Here is a 17,369-nt window from a genome sequence, read left to right on the forward strand (position 1 = left end):
CCCCCGCCGTGCTGCATCGCTCCGCGGCCGTGTCGTGGCCCGTGTGGGCGTGGACAACGAACCGTGAATCCGGCCGCGTGGTGCATTGTGGTGGGCAGGTTTGGAGCCGCCGCCGAGCGGGAGCCGCGCCGCGACCTGCCTCGTCTCGGCCGTGGCGAAGCCGGTCGCCCACGTCGAAGTCGTCGTCATGCCGCGCGGTGCGCGTGCAAGCGTTAGGTGGCTGCGTGCTGCCGTTTCCGGCAACCAACGCAAACTGCGGGCTAATAATTCATCATCAGTGCAAAACTCAGGCAAATCAAGTGTAGGAAGCAGACACACGGATTCCATTAGCTTATTGTTCTGCTTCAAGGTCGCAGCTCCAGGTCAAAAACTCATTTTGTTGGGGAATCCGACAGGCCGTGGCCAGTGCCAGTCAATAGGTGTCTCGGCGTGCTAGGTCGTGTGATAATGTGCTTTACATAACCGGTAACTGCATCTAGCTCACCTATGAGACCGTTGTCTACTGCCTTCTTCTACCAAGAGCTACACCTAATACCTCCAGTTTCAAGTGAGGCGTGGCAGCAGTTCAGTTCAGCTCACTTGCTGCCGATTCCCGTAGAACGGGTAGGCGCCGTAGGCGGTGGCGGCAGCGTACATGCCTGGATCAGGGAACGGCGCCGCAGGGTAGCCGTAGCCCGTGTAGAACGGGGAAGCCGCGTAGTACATCCCGTTGTTCCGCTGGTTGCCGTTGTCGCCCCTAAACTGTAAACGGCAAACATGTCAGAGTTCTTAGCTTCGTTTTGCTGCTGAGCTTTACAGTCTGTTAGCTGGAGGCTGGAGCTGCCACTCAGAGCAAATTAATACCTGCTTGTTTGCTGGATTGCGACCCCATGAAAGGCGCACCGTTTGTTTTCCGATGATACTTCCATTTAGTCCTTGCAATGCATCTTCTGCATTCTTTCTGGCAAAGGAATACGAAAAACAATTTAGTGGATGCCATAACGGTAACAGAGGCAATTATGCATAACAGGGTGTATCTGGAGAACTGAAAATGTGAAATGTTTGGGCTCTCACCTCTGAGCAAACTGCACGAAGCCACATTGTTTCCCAACTGGAATCTTTACGGAAGAAATTTCTCCATACTGGGAGAAGGTTTGCCTAAGGACCTCTTCATTAACATTTGGATCGAGCCCACCGACAAATACCTATGTATATTCAAATATTTATGATGAAAAGAGAAAATTTGAAGGACTACATGAATTGCAGGGAATGCATTTGTTCTCACAGTTGTGTTGGTCAAATCTCCTCCATCTGATCGAGCAGATGAACCAGCTGATCCAGAAGTACCTAAACCAACATGATTTTAAAAAATAGAAATAAATGATCACCGTTATCCAAAAGAATGTGTGTGATTCTTATTTCTCAAAGCAAACTTTATCCAGTGCAATGTTAATAGCAATTCACAAGGCAACAGTCCACCATCATTTACATGTTTAAACCGATCACTGATCGCCTGTACTATATCAGCTCATCTCAAGTATTTCTCAAAGCAATCCCTATCTTCTAAAAAGCACTAAATTTATCCAACATAAGGTTAAAATCTTGCAAGTATCTGTTGAATTTATCAACAAATATCAACCGTGTCTGTTATTTTAAGTTAAAAAACTAAGCTACCAGAAGAAGATGTTCATTAAGACAGAAAAAAAGAAATAGTCAAATATGTTCACTTCCAAGACAGAAAATGTCACACCCGTGTTCCTCCAAAGAAAAAAAAAAATCTTGAGAACTCATCTCGCTCCCATCCCCATTACCCAACGCCGCTCTCTGCTCTGCGCCGCACTGTGCCGCCCATCCCGTCACCACGCGTCGCAGCCATCCTCGCACCTAGCGCTGCTCCCTCGAGCCCCGCACCTTGTCTCGTGCCCCACACCGCCGCTGTGCCCATGCCGTCGGCTCCTATAAAGATGAACAGTGCCCTCTTCCTCCTCCCTTTGCACCGCACCATCTCCCTCACTCCTTCTCCGAGCACCGCCGCCACCACCACACCGAAGCCCACCACCGGTGCGCTTCACCACCCTTCTTTTCCTCTCTTCCCCAAACGAGAAGCCCCAAAATCCGCAAATCCGATCCTATACCTTAGCCTCGCCGCGAACTGCCTCCATCATGGTGTAGATCCGGCCATCCTCGCCCCGTTTTGCTGGTCACCAGAGCTTCTCCCGCCCAGATTCGTCGCCGGCCCTCGCCCTCACCCTCGCTGGCCAGATCCACCCCCGCCCGGGCCAGATCCAGCCGCCGCCGCCCTACCCTGTCGCTCGTCGGAGCCGGCCATCGCTGTCACCAGCACGGCGCCGTCCACTGCCCCCATCGCCTCTCCCTCTCGCTCTCTCTGCTCGATCCGCCCGAGCCGACCGCCTCTCCCTCTCCCTTATCTTCTCTCCCCCTCGTTGACAGATGGGCCCGCCCCTTCAGCCCTGAGCCGAGCCTAGCCCCGAGCTGAGCCGCCCTAAGCCCCTTTCCTTTTTCTGATTTTTTTCTCCCGATAAAACTTCTAAAGCCCGTTTCTTCTCCGTCATAACTCCATTTTTGACAATTTTTCCACCGATATTCATCTAAATTCGAGATCTACCCAATCATGTAAATTTCATAATTTTTGCAATTTAATTAGTTTTTAATATAATCATTTGATTGATTGCTTGTGTGTGCATTTTTGTCGTTTGTTGCGTTTGTTAGAGAAAGGCACGTTCAAAGAAGACCCAGAGGATCCGTAGTTTGACAAAGGAGCGAATGAGGACTTCAACGAAGGCAAGTCCTACACCGTTGATCATGTTGATCATATGTTTTCAAAGACAACCCATAGAGCCATTGTTTCAAATTATAGGGATTTGCATGCTTAAGTTAATAACTGTGATTTAAAAAATATATACTAATATAGTTATGACCTAGCTTGTTTATGTCATGTCTTGATATTGTCACATTTATTCCGTTGAAACTCTAGAAGTTCTCCAACATCAACTATAATGCTTGTTTGGATGAATGTTTACTAAGCATGCTTATGATTGCTTTGCTCAAATGAAAGAACCAGGATAGTTACATATGTTAATCATTTCTTTTCAAAAAGTGTGAAGTTTGTGTACTTGTTGTGTGTGTAAGATGTGTTCATGAAAACTCTAGTGTGTTTTTGACGAGGGTGAATAAGGTACCCCACAAAGGTGAGAATTACCTTAGAGCAAGATTTACCTTTGTGGTGTTCTTGCTGGGAAACACTTGCATCGGTCATATAAGGACCGGTTCGCTGTGACATTCTACCTAGTATTCAATCGTACAATCACATGACCTGAATGGGCAGGACTTGACCCAATCCCTTCAACTTAGTTCGGTACCCACTCGGAGGCCGGTAGTGGCAACGGGGACCAGGAAAACACTTGGGCAGTGCGTAACCCAAGGTCCGGCTGGTGATGTTGTTAAGGCTATGTCAGAGCCTCGGGATTGCTAAGTGGTCCTTCCTGTGAATATTCTAAGGCCCCTGGTATCTCAGTGCCCCAAGAGTGGATATTGTGGCTACGTTGTGAGGACGTTGCATCTCGTTATAATAGTTTCACCAGTTGCTAAGGTTTGAGTCTGTACATATCTTGTGGGTAAAGTGTACACCTCTGCAAAATGTTAAATCTATCTGAATAGCCGTGTCCTCGGTCAAGAACATGCTATGGTTCGATCACAATGATTAGCTTCCGGCGTGAGTATCTCCTTGGCGTGTGAGTGGTCAATGTGCCCGTGCTTTCAAAAAGTGTTGGCTATGTGCCTGGAGTATCCCGAATTGTGTGTCCACCGGCAAAAGAAGTGTGGAAACTGGAGGGATGGAAGTATCTCCCCTAGGGCCAACAACCCCATAAACTCAACTTATGTGTTCCATCAACAATGTTTTAAGATAGTCTCTGAAACTAGTTTTCTGCAAAATCTAAAGACTCTACAACCTTATCTTTGATCTACCTTTATGCATCTAATGTCTATGTAATACCGAATTTTTGGAGAAAAAATAAAAAGAGATTTGACCGAATTTTTGACCTTTTGATCCGTGGCTCGTATGGACGATCGGAGACCGTGGTTGCGTTCATCTCGTCGAGACGAACCCATTTTGCTATTCATATGTCCGTTCCGGGCACTTTGTGACCCGTAGCAAGTCCAATAAATTTAGACCGTTCGTTATTTTAAATTAAAAAAAAAGAAGGGATAAGTACTGGATGGATCGGTCCTCAACCCGATCCATCCAGACTCTTCACGCGCCGTGTTTTTTTCTCTCTCCAGCGTGCTGCACCGTCCCGCCGCCTCTGCGTCGCCGCACCTCTCGATGCCCGTCAGCCGTCGGCGCCACTGCCTGCTCCTGCCGCCGCTGCACTGTGCTGCACCGCCGGCCGCCGTCGCCTCCACCTGACCGGCCGCGCCTCGCCGAGCGCCGCGTGCTTGCGCCGCCGCAGCTGCCGTAAGAGAGCAAGCCAAGCCGGCCAGAGAAGAAGCCAAGCAAAGCAGCCGGCCGAAGAGAAGCAGGAAGAAGAAGCCAGGAAGGAAGAGAAGGAAAGAAAAAAAAAAGAAAAAGAAAAGAGGGGGAAAAAAGAGAAGAAAAAGAAAAGGAGGAAAAAATGGAAATTTCGGAATTTCGTCGGATTCGTTGTCAATCTTTTGAAGGCGATTTCTCGGTAATTTCTGGATGTTTGTGATTGAATTAAATCAAATCAATCAATTCCTGTCGTATCATTTCATGTGATCAATAGTCTGATTCGTTTCGATAATTGTTATTGATTCAAAGATACGACATCCGAGTCGAAATATTCTTTTCGTTCATCGGAGTGAAGTCTAATTAGTGGGAATTTTTGGTTCGACTCTGAGTTGGAAATAGTGTATCATTTCATGTGATACAGTTTTCTGTTTAGTTTTCCGAAATATAGGTGTACCGATGGCGTGGACGTTATTCTTTTTCGGTAATTGGTTTAGGTGCTTTTGGCTATTTGGAGTCGGTGTCCGTCGAGGTTTAGCCGTACGTTGTGGCTTATTCTTCGCTCTTTGTCTAAGCTAGAGGGGGGTTCTTACTCGGCGTCTAGCAAGCTAGTTGGTAAATGTCTTTGAAGCCTTCGGTTGTCGAACGCTGGGTTTTGGCGTATTAGCGTGCATCCTCTTTTATTTCGTCCTTGCGGCGTCGTTGTGCTAATGGTGTGCTTGTTCAGGTGGTGTGACCTCACGTCACGACTAGCGCCCGACTTCATCGTCGGTAAAGGCAAGTGAATGTATTGTATGACTACGCTTTAATCTATTATTGGGTTGCCTACATTCTTTAATTACAATGCATCCATTTGATCTGAATAACTGATTATGAGCTGGTTACTATGTTGTTTACTTTTCCAGAAGTTTACTCGATGATTGATTTATGAAGTGCAATAAGTACGATATGCCATTCTGCAGTTGTTCATTATTGTTTTATACAATGTTTTTTTAAGTCTCAAGCATTTTCCGAGAGTTATGTTGGTTATGCTTGAAGCACGTCATACATATACATCTCATGCATTGAAAGTTTGTCGTCGTCTTCTGGCCGCGACCGTACCAGTACAGTATCGTATGTCACCCGATGAGGAGTACGGTGCACACCCTTACATTACCCGAGGAGGGGTAAGGGTGAGGAGAGCATGTCATGTGCATGGTTATGTCTTCTTATGAAATTCAATGGATCATTCGCATCAAATCTTATTTCCTTTAGTTAGCTTGTATATAGATATATATGCGGCTCTGAAGGCTTATACCAACCGAATGTTAAAATGTTTAATGTTATCGTTGGACTTGCTTAGTCATAATTGTTTCTCCTAGTGTTGGCGGTCTGTTTCGTTACTAGTTTCTATTTAGAATTGTTAGCACATTCAACTGTGGCTAAATAGCTTTTTGTTAAAGTACCTTTCACTTGCTGAGATTTTCGAATCTCACCCGTGCTTTCTTTCCAGGGTCCTTTTGAGGTGTCAAACGCTTGCGGGATGGGTAGCTACACGTCGCCTGCGCGTTCCCCTTTTTTTGGGCTAAAATTGATGCCCTGTCAGATATTATCTTTTACCCTGTAATGTATATGTAGTGAGTTTGATGGTGGTTCAGTAGTTTGATCGAGGCTTGTACCTCGTTTGCTAGGATCTTATTTTTTTTGCTAGTGTGATATTCTATATCTGTTCTGTCTGGTTTGTTGTTGCCTGTTATACCTCCACTTTCAGGGGAGGTACTGCCGAAATTTTCCCTTAGCTTTCGGCAGATTTGTAGGTTGGTCTAAGTGACCTTCCGGGCTTGTTTTGGTCCCCGGGGTGTTACAGTCTCCCTTTGAGGTAGGGCTTGCTTAGTACCTTATGTACTCACTCTTACTATATGTGGCTTCAGATGATCCAAAGACTGACTTCGTCAAAGGTAAAGATGAAGAATAGAAATGATGGGTTTCGTCCGCACTCAAGCTGCTTGTAGGCTTGTGTCGCTTTTGCGTTATTTCTGTTGTGCTATGAGGCTTTGTTTTCTTTTTTTTTTTTGAACGGTGGGACACATTTCCACAGCCTTCATTGAACGGTGGGACCCATTTCCATGGCATCCATAGTGTTGTGAGACTTTGTTTAATTATGCCTACAGTCTTTTATTGTAATGAATTCTGTATTATACCCTAGTATCGTACTTTAATCAATGTATGCCTATGATGTCTACGTCTGTTGGAAATATGTCCGTACTAGCTACTGATCCAGAGACTGGTATGAGTTCACAAGGTGACCCGAATAAAAGGTCTAACAAAAAAAAGAGGAACAACAGCTGTTAGCATTGTTCCTAATTGTGCTTCTCGCTAGAAGAGCAAAGAAAGTGTCTTTAGCAGGATGGACATGGTAGAGCACTATGGATGAAGTAGGAAGAGTAAAGCAGATATACACAAGGACAATAAGTGCCAAGGTTTGTGAAGTTGCTAATCAAATGATGTATTCAATGCATGGGGCGGGACACTATATACCTAATAAATAAATAAATAAACAAAGATGTAGGTTGTAAGCAGTTGAAACTTGAAAGGCTAGTCAATGATCGAATAACATGAAAACAAGTTTATGCATGCAACTAAAAAGGTAGAAGCGAAAATTTTATAATAAAAGGCAAAAGCGATGCTAAACGGCAGAGTATCAAATGGTAGTTCCACCTTTAACTATTCTCAAGTGCTTAGTCATCAGAATCTAGCACCATAAATTAATGCAACAGCCAAATTTAGATATAGCATAATATTAAGGTGAACTCCAGTAGATATGATCCCCACTCTCCCAATAAAACCCCAACATCCAGAACAAAGTGACCAAATCGAGTAATGACTTAACAACACTGAACTCCAACTTAAATCATATGAGAAGTGACAAGAAACATAAATGTGAAGGATTGTGAAAGAACATAAATGCGAAGAAATATAATAACTGAAACTTTTCACTGAACCTGAAGATTTTCTGGGAGTTGCAGGGCCAATTCTCATGGGCCTAGTAGAGCAATACACACCGTTCATCTCAGTCATGGCATGTGTCTTCTCCTTGTCATCTCCAAATCTCACAAAACCATAGCCCTTCGATCTACCGGTGTTAGCATCAATAACAACTTTGGCACCTTTGACAGAGGAATACCTGCTGGAGAAAGTCTCCAGTAATGTGGCATCATTGACATCAGAAGCAAGATCGCCTACAAATATGGAATGATCTGAAGCAACATCCGAACGCCTATCCCCCATGCTAAACGATGCCCAATTTAACCTAAAAGGTTGGTCGGTATTTGGCATTATATGACCAGCGAAACCTTCAAGTACTTTCTCAGCTACAGCATGACTGTAGAACTCTACAAATCCATATCCTTCCGACTGTCCAGTCTGCTTATTACGAATAACTTTGATCGCCACAACCTACAACGTATTAAAAGATATTAGTGCACGTTTGGACTTTGGGTATCCAGATAAAGAGAAAAAAAATGAAAAAATGCATCAGAAGATACACTTCAGTCAATACACCAAATATCCATCGAACTGACAAAGCAACCCAAGAGTTAAGACTTACTCAGCAGCTGCAACAAACAAGTTTAAAAAAGGAACATGTTTTTTTTTCCTCGTTACACCAAAAGTTACCGTGTTTCACCAAATCTTTCTCCAGGGTTCCAATGTTTCTCCATATTTTCATTGAATACAATGATAAAAGAAAAGTACCTTTATTATTTTTCTTTTTTATTCAGTCTGCTATGTGCACGAGTCGATCAAAGCCGTAGCATTAGCTATGTGGCTGTTATTGTTCAGTACCCAAATAAATAAAGCATATCTTTAAATATGTTTTATCATGCAAACAACACGTTAGAATCACTTTTGTACAAACGGAAAAACACCCATGATATTAAAAACCCAAAAACCTAAAAGGAAATCTACCAATCAAAACTGCAACAGATAAAGATAAAACATCACGGATGCAGCCATCAAGGCGCACATTTCCGCAGGCCAGTACAGGAAGGCATCGCCGCAGCCAATCTGACGAACTGAGCGCACGGGGCACTGCCAAGTTCCCAGTTTCAGCTCGCAGATCCATGCCTGCCGTTTGCCCAGCGGTTGCTCAGCCATTTCCTTTTCCAGCACAGTGACTGACCCAATCATATGTACCCATATCTGCAACTGCAACTGCAACTGCAACTACCTATACTTGTTTGTCTTAAGATCCCTCTCTCTCTCTCTCCTACCTCGCGCAGCGCAAGAAACGAACCGCATTTTGGAAACGAATCCGCACATCAAAATGCCATTTTTAGTTAGCTGAGAAGCAAACGAACACACCTTCGTGCCTGTCACAGGCTTGTCACATCAAGAAAAGAAAGAGTCACAGGCCAGTGGAAAAGAAACGGTTTTTTTTTTTTTTTTGCGGCGTTGGCTCGGGGACAGCGTGGCCGTGGCCGTGGCCGTGGCCAAGATCTGGACTTGGGAGGGGGGCGCGCGCGCCCGTGCTCACCTCGCCGGTGTAGCCGAAGCAGCTGTGGAGGTAGTTCTCGTCCATCCAGTAATGGAGGTCGCCAACCCAGATGGTCTTGTTCTCCTCCTGCCCGGCCTGCGCGGCGGGGGAGCCCACCGCGACGGCGGCCACGGGCGCCGCCCGCGACGGCGGCGGCGCGACAGCGTGGAACGGCACAAAGTGCGCCGCCGCGAACTGGGGCTGCGCCGGCGACATCTGGTGCGGCATCACCATGGCCGCGGCCCCGGGAGGCGGCGCGAACGGCATGGCCACCCAATGAGGCGGCACCACCGCTGCCGGCGGCGGAGGCGGCGCACCCACCACCGGCTGCTGCTGCTGCTTCTGCACGTCGCCCCCGCCATTCACCGCCACCGCCTGCATGGTCCCTTACTTCACCTGAGCTCCGGAGAGAGAGAGAGAGAGAGAGAGAGAGAGAGAGAGAGAGAGAGAGTTGCTTGTGATGAGACGAGACAAATTTTTGGAGGCGAGAGGAGGGAGGGAGCAGGAGCAGCTCCCGGTAGGTGAGGGGGAGAAGGCTAAATAAAGCAGGCGGCGGCGGAGGATATGGGGGAGCGGGAGCCGTCCGATGGAGCCCGTGGAGGGCTTGGAGGCCGTCGGTTAGGGATTTTGACCGGATCCACGTCGATGTCGGCCTGAACCGGCCCCTGCGGGCTACACGTAGAGTCGTTTCTAAATTTCGACTAGGGTGCGGATGGGGATGGAGCGAAGGAGCGGTCGAGATGATAACGATCAAAGCAAACATATATTTAATGGGGAAATAAATAAACTCAAGTGAGAAAATCGTGAAGAAAAGTCATTACTACATAAACTGTTTTTAGAGTTGGCTTGTACTTACTCGTTTTTCTAGTCGGGGTTCAAACCGAGATCACGAAGAAGACTGTATACGAGAAAGAAGAAGAAAAATGAGCAACTACTCCAATTAATTATAAAAATCGATTGCTATAATATTTATTACAGTTACCATGAACTAATGGATAAATTTGATTTTTTTTTTCTAAAAAACGTTCTTTCTCCTACGAGCAGGAGAGATGATCTATTTTGAGCCCTGCTGGACAAACTGCATCAAGGTTGAGGGTTTTTCAATCCATCTCCGGTTTAGTTCTACACAATATACAATATATCAAGGGTATAACTTTCTAGGCGCTTCATTGCAACGAGTGTGTGTGTGTGTGTATATATATATATATATATATATATATATATATATATATATATATATATATATATATATATATATATATATATATATATATATATATATATATATATATATTATATATATATATATATAATATATATGACACCTATTCTATACTCCTAGGAGTATGTACTCCCACATGCAATATACCACCTAAACAAACACTTTATACTCTTTTATCATTTTTAGTATACTCTAATACTAATTCTAAGATACTCCAATATGAGTTGTATGAAAAAAAAATTCAATGTTAGCCTTTCATTTTTGCTATATACTCTTTTTTATACATAAAAGAAGTATATACGCAAATTATGATAAAAATCATGGAATTTCATAAAAATTTTCGTGGGATTTGTATTGTAGTATCTTATAATTACTAATGAAGTATATTTAAAGTGATAAAGAAGTATAACACACGTGTAAAAGTGGTATATGAGAGGTGGGAGTACATACACCCAGGAGTACATACTAGTTTTCCTATATATATATATATATAGGAAAACTAGTATGTACTCCTGGGTGTATGTACTCCCACCTCTCATATACCACTTTTACACGTGTGTTATACTTCTTTATCACTTTAAATATACTTCATTAGTAATTATAAGATACTACAATACAAATCCCACGAAAATTTTTATGAAATTCCATGATTTTTATCATAATTTGCGTATATACTTCTTTTATGTATAAAAAAGAGTATATAGCAAAAATGAAAGGCTAACATTGAATTTTTTTTTCATACAACTCATATTGGAGTATCTTAGAATTAGTATTAGAGTATACTAAAAATGATAAAAGAGTATAAAGTGTTTGTTTAGGTGGTATATTGCATGTGGGAGTACATACTCCTAGGAGTATAGAATAGGTGTCCTATATATATATATATATATATATATATATATATATATATATACACGGTGAGGCTATTCTGCGCCTATGCGTAGTTGCTATTCGCACTGCGTACATTCTCAGTTACAACCCGAAACACTGTGAGTTACAACTTGTTAGGTAGATCAGTTACAACTTATTAGGTAGATCAGTTACAACTTCGTGTCCAGAAATTACAACTTCACGTCCAGAAATGCATAATTGTAACACGAGAAGCTAACACTGTGAGTTATAACTTGTAATTCGCACTGCGCATATCTCCCAGTTACAACCCGAAACACTATGAGTTACAACTTGTTAGGTAGACCAGTTACAACTTCACGTCCAGAAATACATAATTGCAACACAAGAAGCTGACACCGTGAGTTACAACTTGTTATTTGCACTGCGTACATCCCCCAGTTACAACTCAAAACACTGTGAGTTACAACTTGTTAGGTAGACTAGTTACAACTTCACGTTCATAAATGCATAATTGCAACATAGGAAGCTAACACTGTGAGTTACAACTTGTTATTCACAACTGCGCACATCCTCCAGTTACAACCCGAAACACTGTGAGTTACAACTTGTGAGATGTACGCAGACATAAACTACAGTAAACATACTTGCAGAATATACATACTCGCCCTCATGTGACTGGTCGCTTGCCTAGTCCAACCCTTCCCCCACTAGCCCAACTTGCTTCACGCGTTGGCTGAGAATGCATCGCCTAGGCTGCGTCAACCTGGGTCGTGCGATGGGTGACAGGCGTAGGCTGCTCGGCCACATGGCCCATGGGCTGGTGGCAGGCATAGGCGGCCACGTAGCACTAGCCCATATGGGATGTTTCTGCCTCTGAGCTGACTAGCAGGTCGTGCAGCATAGACAAAAACTAGTGAATACTAACATACTAACATTACCATGATACTATTTAACAACCTACTGATCACTAACTGTTAAACAAAAATTACTGATACTGTAGAATAACTATTGATACTCCTAACAACTGCTGACCACTAGGGGCATGAACTAGCTGCTGACAATTACTTAAATAAACTACGAAACAAAAACTATTAACACTAGTAAACAACCACTAATATTACTGATAACTACTGACACACATAATAAATAATTTTACTCTGACTTAGAACTATTGAACAACTACTAATATTACTGAACAAACTACTAACACTACTGATACTACTCGCAACTATTGACACAAATTACTAAACAATTTTATTATAAATGAGAACTACTGAACAATTTACTATAACATGGAACTACCGAATATTAAATTACTGACCAATTTTTTTTATGATTTAAAACAACTAAACAACTACTAACATAACTACTAACAACTACTAAAATATTTGAATCATAGAGAATTTAATGACGAATTACTGAATGACAACTACTGAGCGAACATCGCAGGACAAGCACACGAGGGGAAACGTGGTGAGCATGCAAGCGGGCGAGAGAACTGGTGGCCACGTGGCGTGTGTGGCTGGGCGATAGGCGCGCTGGCGTGGCAGTATGCAGCTGGCGGGCACGGGCTACTCAGCCATGTGGCGCGCATGGTCTGGTGGCAAGCGCAACAGCACTCGGCTAGCACAAGTGCAAGCTAGGCAACAACATAGTGTGGATGGCTGGTGCAGGTGGGCTAGTGTCTAGGGTAGGCAGGGCTGACACCCGGGTGTACGATAGTATGTGTATATATATATAATGTGTCTAGGCTCAATTCTAGCTACTATTGCATCGTCCTAGTTACAATTAAAAAATAGTAAAATTATAATCCTCAAGATAAGAAGTTACAACAAGACGTAAATAAAAAAAAATTGAGTTGCAATTGCGTTATGGATAAACGTAATTTCTAACAAATTCATTGTCTAATGATGTATAACCTAAGAAATACATTGCAATCGCAATACAATATAAAATATAACTTGTTACTTTCTCGTGTTGCAATTATATGCTTCTGAACGCGCTATTGTAACTGGTCTACCTAGTGGATTGTAACTGAAAGGTGTTTGAGTTGTAATTAGAGGGTGACGTAACAGTAAACTACAGTATACCTAGTCATAGAATAGACTCATCGTGTGTGTGTGTGTATATATATATATATATATATATCAAATAAATTCTTTACAATAAAATTGTTCTACAGTACCACTAGCGAGATTGATCTATACCACATCAAATAAGAAACCATAAAAACCAATTAAACCAAACTATAATCAGGTTCGTCAATGTTGTAGCAGTAATGGGCACCATTCACATTTGATTATTTTACTATGATATCTCTGAGTTTGGAGAAATGAAATAATGGAAATATATATATCTACGAAAACAAGAGAATTTTGGGGTAGTGTGATATCATTATTATCATTTTCTTATAGAAATATCGTTATTATCATTAAGAAGAAGAAGAAAAGTACCTATTGTAGTTTCAAGCCCAGGAGGATTCCGAACTAGTTTTCATTCTATTTTATATCTTGTTCTCGACGCTGTAATAGGTATGTTGTAACCAAGATAGTTATATGGAAGCTCGACAAGCAAAGATGTGATTTTAGGCTAGTTAAAATCACAATTCAAAGCATCAGGTTTACACTTTTGTCTAGGAGCTTGATCTATACTTTTTTCACTAAAAACACTGGACAAACAAGTTGGACCGAACTTAAGTTTGTTAACATTCTACTTAATATAAAGATATGTGGTTCTCCTTAATACAAATATACACAGTTTTCCTGCTTATTCTAGATTTAAAAAATAAGTTTGTTTATATTGCAATGGTATTTCCATTTACATTTGGTCCACACCTAAGTTTTCAAGCTTTTACTGAATCTGCATCCATTGGGTGTAGTTCTAATGTTCATTTGAATATAATAATCAAGTTGTAGAGACCATGGATTAACTTTATCCCAGGTTCTGAACTAATCAGGATCGTCTGACTTTAGAGGAATTAAAGTCACAGTAACTTCAAAACATAGTAAGTTGTTCGATCTTTAAATAGATAGATAATATTTAATACTCAGTACTTCTATAAACAGTGAAATCACTACAAATTTTTATGATAGCATCTGACTGCAAATTATTATAGCTTGTCTCACGGATTACTATCCACTTATGACTTAGCAAGGTGAAGAGGCCCGGATCCATGGTGAACGCCCATTGCTGGATAGATATGCATTGCAGCCACACGCAGGACCGGAGCAAACAAGCGGCTGACTGCAAGTTGCACCCACAGATTCAGCCTCTAGCACTTGTCCATACCCTGCCCGCCCGGACTCGCAGACAAAGCCCTGTCATCACACAAAGAAGAACGAACGGCATCGCATCGCATCACACGCAGGCTATACATGAGCATGGGAGGAGGTCGAGGATAAAACCACATGTCAGGACGTTCCACGGCGCCTGCATGGGTGCTGCGAGTAAGCGGCCAAAGCCTCAGCTGGGTGCACCTGCGGCGCTCGAGCTGGCATCAGGTCGCCTGCCTGTCTGCCTGTGGCCTTGCTGAGTGTGTGGGTGCTCGATCAGCTGGTGCCCAGCAAACAAACAAACACGGATACATGATGCCATGTGGTTGCGAGCAGCGGCGTTGCCTGCAAGTGGTGGTCTGGTCTGTCGCTTCAGCTTCAGTTCCAGCTCCAAATGATTTAGGCTAGTGGGAATGAGCATTGACGGTGTCAAGGGTAGAGCCGTAGAGGAACACGCTCAGGGTAAATGGCAATGCAGATAAAAATGGGAGTCCATATTTTTATACTGCCTGTGCTTCAGTGGTTGGTCAGGTTGCAATGATGCTGCCTGCCTGTCTGATGTTTCCATCAACCAGAGAAGGAAGAGACAATTTGGTGTGGGCCTGATACTTCGGTGGGTCAAAACTGAAGCCCAAACCAAGCTAACAGAACACAACCACTCATCCATAGTCCACACTACCGGCAGTCCAGCACCAAATAATTCCCATGTGCTCTACGAGCCACCAGGGCGGCAGGCAACCATCGTCAGAGCCTTCGCGCATCTTCAACAATGGAGCTTGCCTGCTATCTAAGAGTCCACGTCACATAGTCAACACTACATACCATCTCTCTCCCTCTCCCCCTCTCTCTCATACTGTACCACTATATAAACAGTAGGGTATGCTGTATAATATATTGCATCAAGAGTTACTTTGAAGTACGTATTATACTACTACTAGCACATAGTTGGACAGGTTACGTTCAGGGAAGTCGTAGCTCCTAGCGGTGCACTGCTACAGAACAGGATATTGCCCGGCCAACAAACGCACGGTCTGACTGTCCATCTCTCCTACTTATACTAATTCATCCAGAGATTCTCTTGCATAATCATGATTTTTTATCTACCTCTCTAGTATAAATTTTAATGCAACGAACGATTCTAATAAATCATACACTTGCATGCCCTAGTGTAATTTTCATGTTCCAACAATGTACTCACTCCAACTAGGGAACGCGATACAACGCTCTAGAAAGAAAAAATTCCTCTAGGGCATGTATATATATGGCCTATCAAGACTGTTTATTTGTATAGAGATTTGTGTTAGAGGGGTAGATAAAAAAATTATAAGGTAGGTTAGAGAATCAATGAATGGATGAATATCAGATGGAAGTAATGGACGGTCAAGATAGCCCGTGTATCCACACTTCACATGGAATTGCCTTTCCGCAACGCTCTACCATGACATGCTTTGAAGTGTCCGTTGACAATAGTTTATATGATACGAAAAGAAGAAACAAGGACAAAAATGCATGCGTGCTTTAGGGTTTGTTTGGATCTCTTGTCGCGGCTCGCCTCACCTTGCCTGGTAAGGCTAGGTGTTTGGTAGTAGTGAAAAAACTTGCTTCGCTCGGCAAACTCGTCCGCCGGAGCGAGGATTTCCTTGCCCATACAGGAGAGGCGAATTGGCGCTCTTGCATTGGCAAGGTTCTCTTGCGCTCGTTGTCGCTCCTAAGCTCCAAGACCAGCGACCTCTCACCGGTGGGTGCTCAAATCGAGTTCCTCATCGCCTAATTATGTTGGCTCTCGACCAAATTGAGTTCTACATCATCGGATTAAGCTCTTCCTCGCACAAATCAAGTTCCTCTTACTCGGATTGGGCTCGCACCTGCCCAAATTGAGTTCCTCAACGCCGGATTGAGCTCATCCCCGCACAAATCGAGTTCATGGTCACCAGATTGAGTTCATGTCCGCCCAAATCGAGTTCTTGGTGCTCAGATTAAGCTCACCCCCCACCAAATCGATTTCTTGATCCATGGATTTGAGCTCCTCCCCGCCTAAATTAGATTCCTCATCACGAATTTGGCTACACGAGTGTTGTGCTTGGTCTAAGAAGAGGTGAAGAAAGGAGACGGCAAGGCTAGGAACCAAACAGCAAGCTTTTTCTTGTTTTGCCTTTTCTTGCCTGGCGAGGAGAGCTAGCAAGGCAAGGCAAGGCAAGCATCGGAGGAGGATCCAAACATGCCCTTATTTGATTTTCATGTCCTTCGTTCTCTCATCTATACCCTACCCCTATATAATGCACCAATTCAACTTTTTCCTATGTCTGCACAACCTTCTGCTCTCATATAGATGACATTTCCTCCATCCACTCCAATTTGTGCATGCAGAAATCCTGCTTCCTCAAAATGAAGCGCTCAGATATGTTCTCGCATGACTTCATCAAATTCAATAGCCCAAAACATCTGGTTCATCCAACACTCATGGGCCCATCATCGTTTCGCCTTTGCACTGCATCATTTCCTTGAAACTGCCTGGTTTTCGGGCTCTCGATCCATCGATCTAAGGCGAATAGCCTAGCTAGGGTTTCTGTCGCCACCGGCGATGAGTGTTCTCACCGACCGTCGGAAGTGCCTCTCCGTCGACCACCGCGTCCCGCTCCCCTCTTTCTCTCGCCCTCCCGTCCCCTTCTCTCCAAGCATCCCAAGCATGCTCCCTTCCCCTCACTCCTCCCCACCTCCTTCGCCACCTAGCCGCCACCTCTGCCTCCCCACATCCCTGCCGTTGTTGCCGCCTCCGCTTCCTCCTCTCCCTCCGCCCCAGGCCCCTCACCCTCTACCACTGCCTCCTCCCCGCTCTCGCACCTGCATGGCCTCCACATGGTGGGCCGCATTCGTCTTGCATTTGGATCCGTATATCCCACCTCGCGCGGCATCCCGTGGCAGCCACCCTGCCGTGGCTCCCAATAACAGCGACAACCCATATTGAGGTCACGCCTCCCATCTCCTCATGCTCACGACGGGAGCAAGTGGCGCACGGTTGGACCCATCCACGGTCGACCTTGT

General features: G+C 44.0%; 1 protein-coding gene across 1 annotated transcript; it reads right to left on the reverse strand.

Annotated features, from left to right (window-relative positions):
* Positions 1 to 300: 300 nt before the first annotated feature.
* Positions 301 to 9,526, reverse strand: LOC133902070 (polyadenylate-binding protein RBP47-like). The gene is made up of 6 exons (XM_062343647.1): positions 8,982 to 9,526; positions 7,450 to 7,903; positions 1,265 to 1,326; positions 1,054 to 1,184; positions 844 to 940; positions 301 to 741 (listed from the first exon to the last, which is right to left on the reverse strand). Exons 1-6 carry the CDS (start codon positions 9,360 to 9,362, stop codon positions 571 to 573), a joined length of 1,296 nt encoding a protein of 431 aa, XP_062199631.1. The 5' UTR covers positions 9,363 to 9,526; the 3' UTR covers positions 301 to 570.
* Between the last annotated feature and the right edge of the window lie 7,843 nt (positions 9,527 to 17,369).

This window comes from Phragmites australis, chromosome 20 (assembly GCF_958298935.1).
Source record: "Phragmites australis chromosome 20, lpPhrAust1.1, whole genome shotgun sequence".
Lineage (NCBI taxonomy): Eukaryota > Viridiplantae > Streptophyta > Magnoliopsida > Poales > Poaceae > Phragmites > Phragmites australis.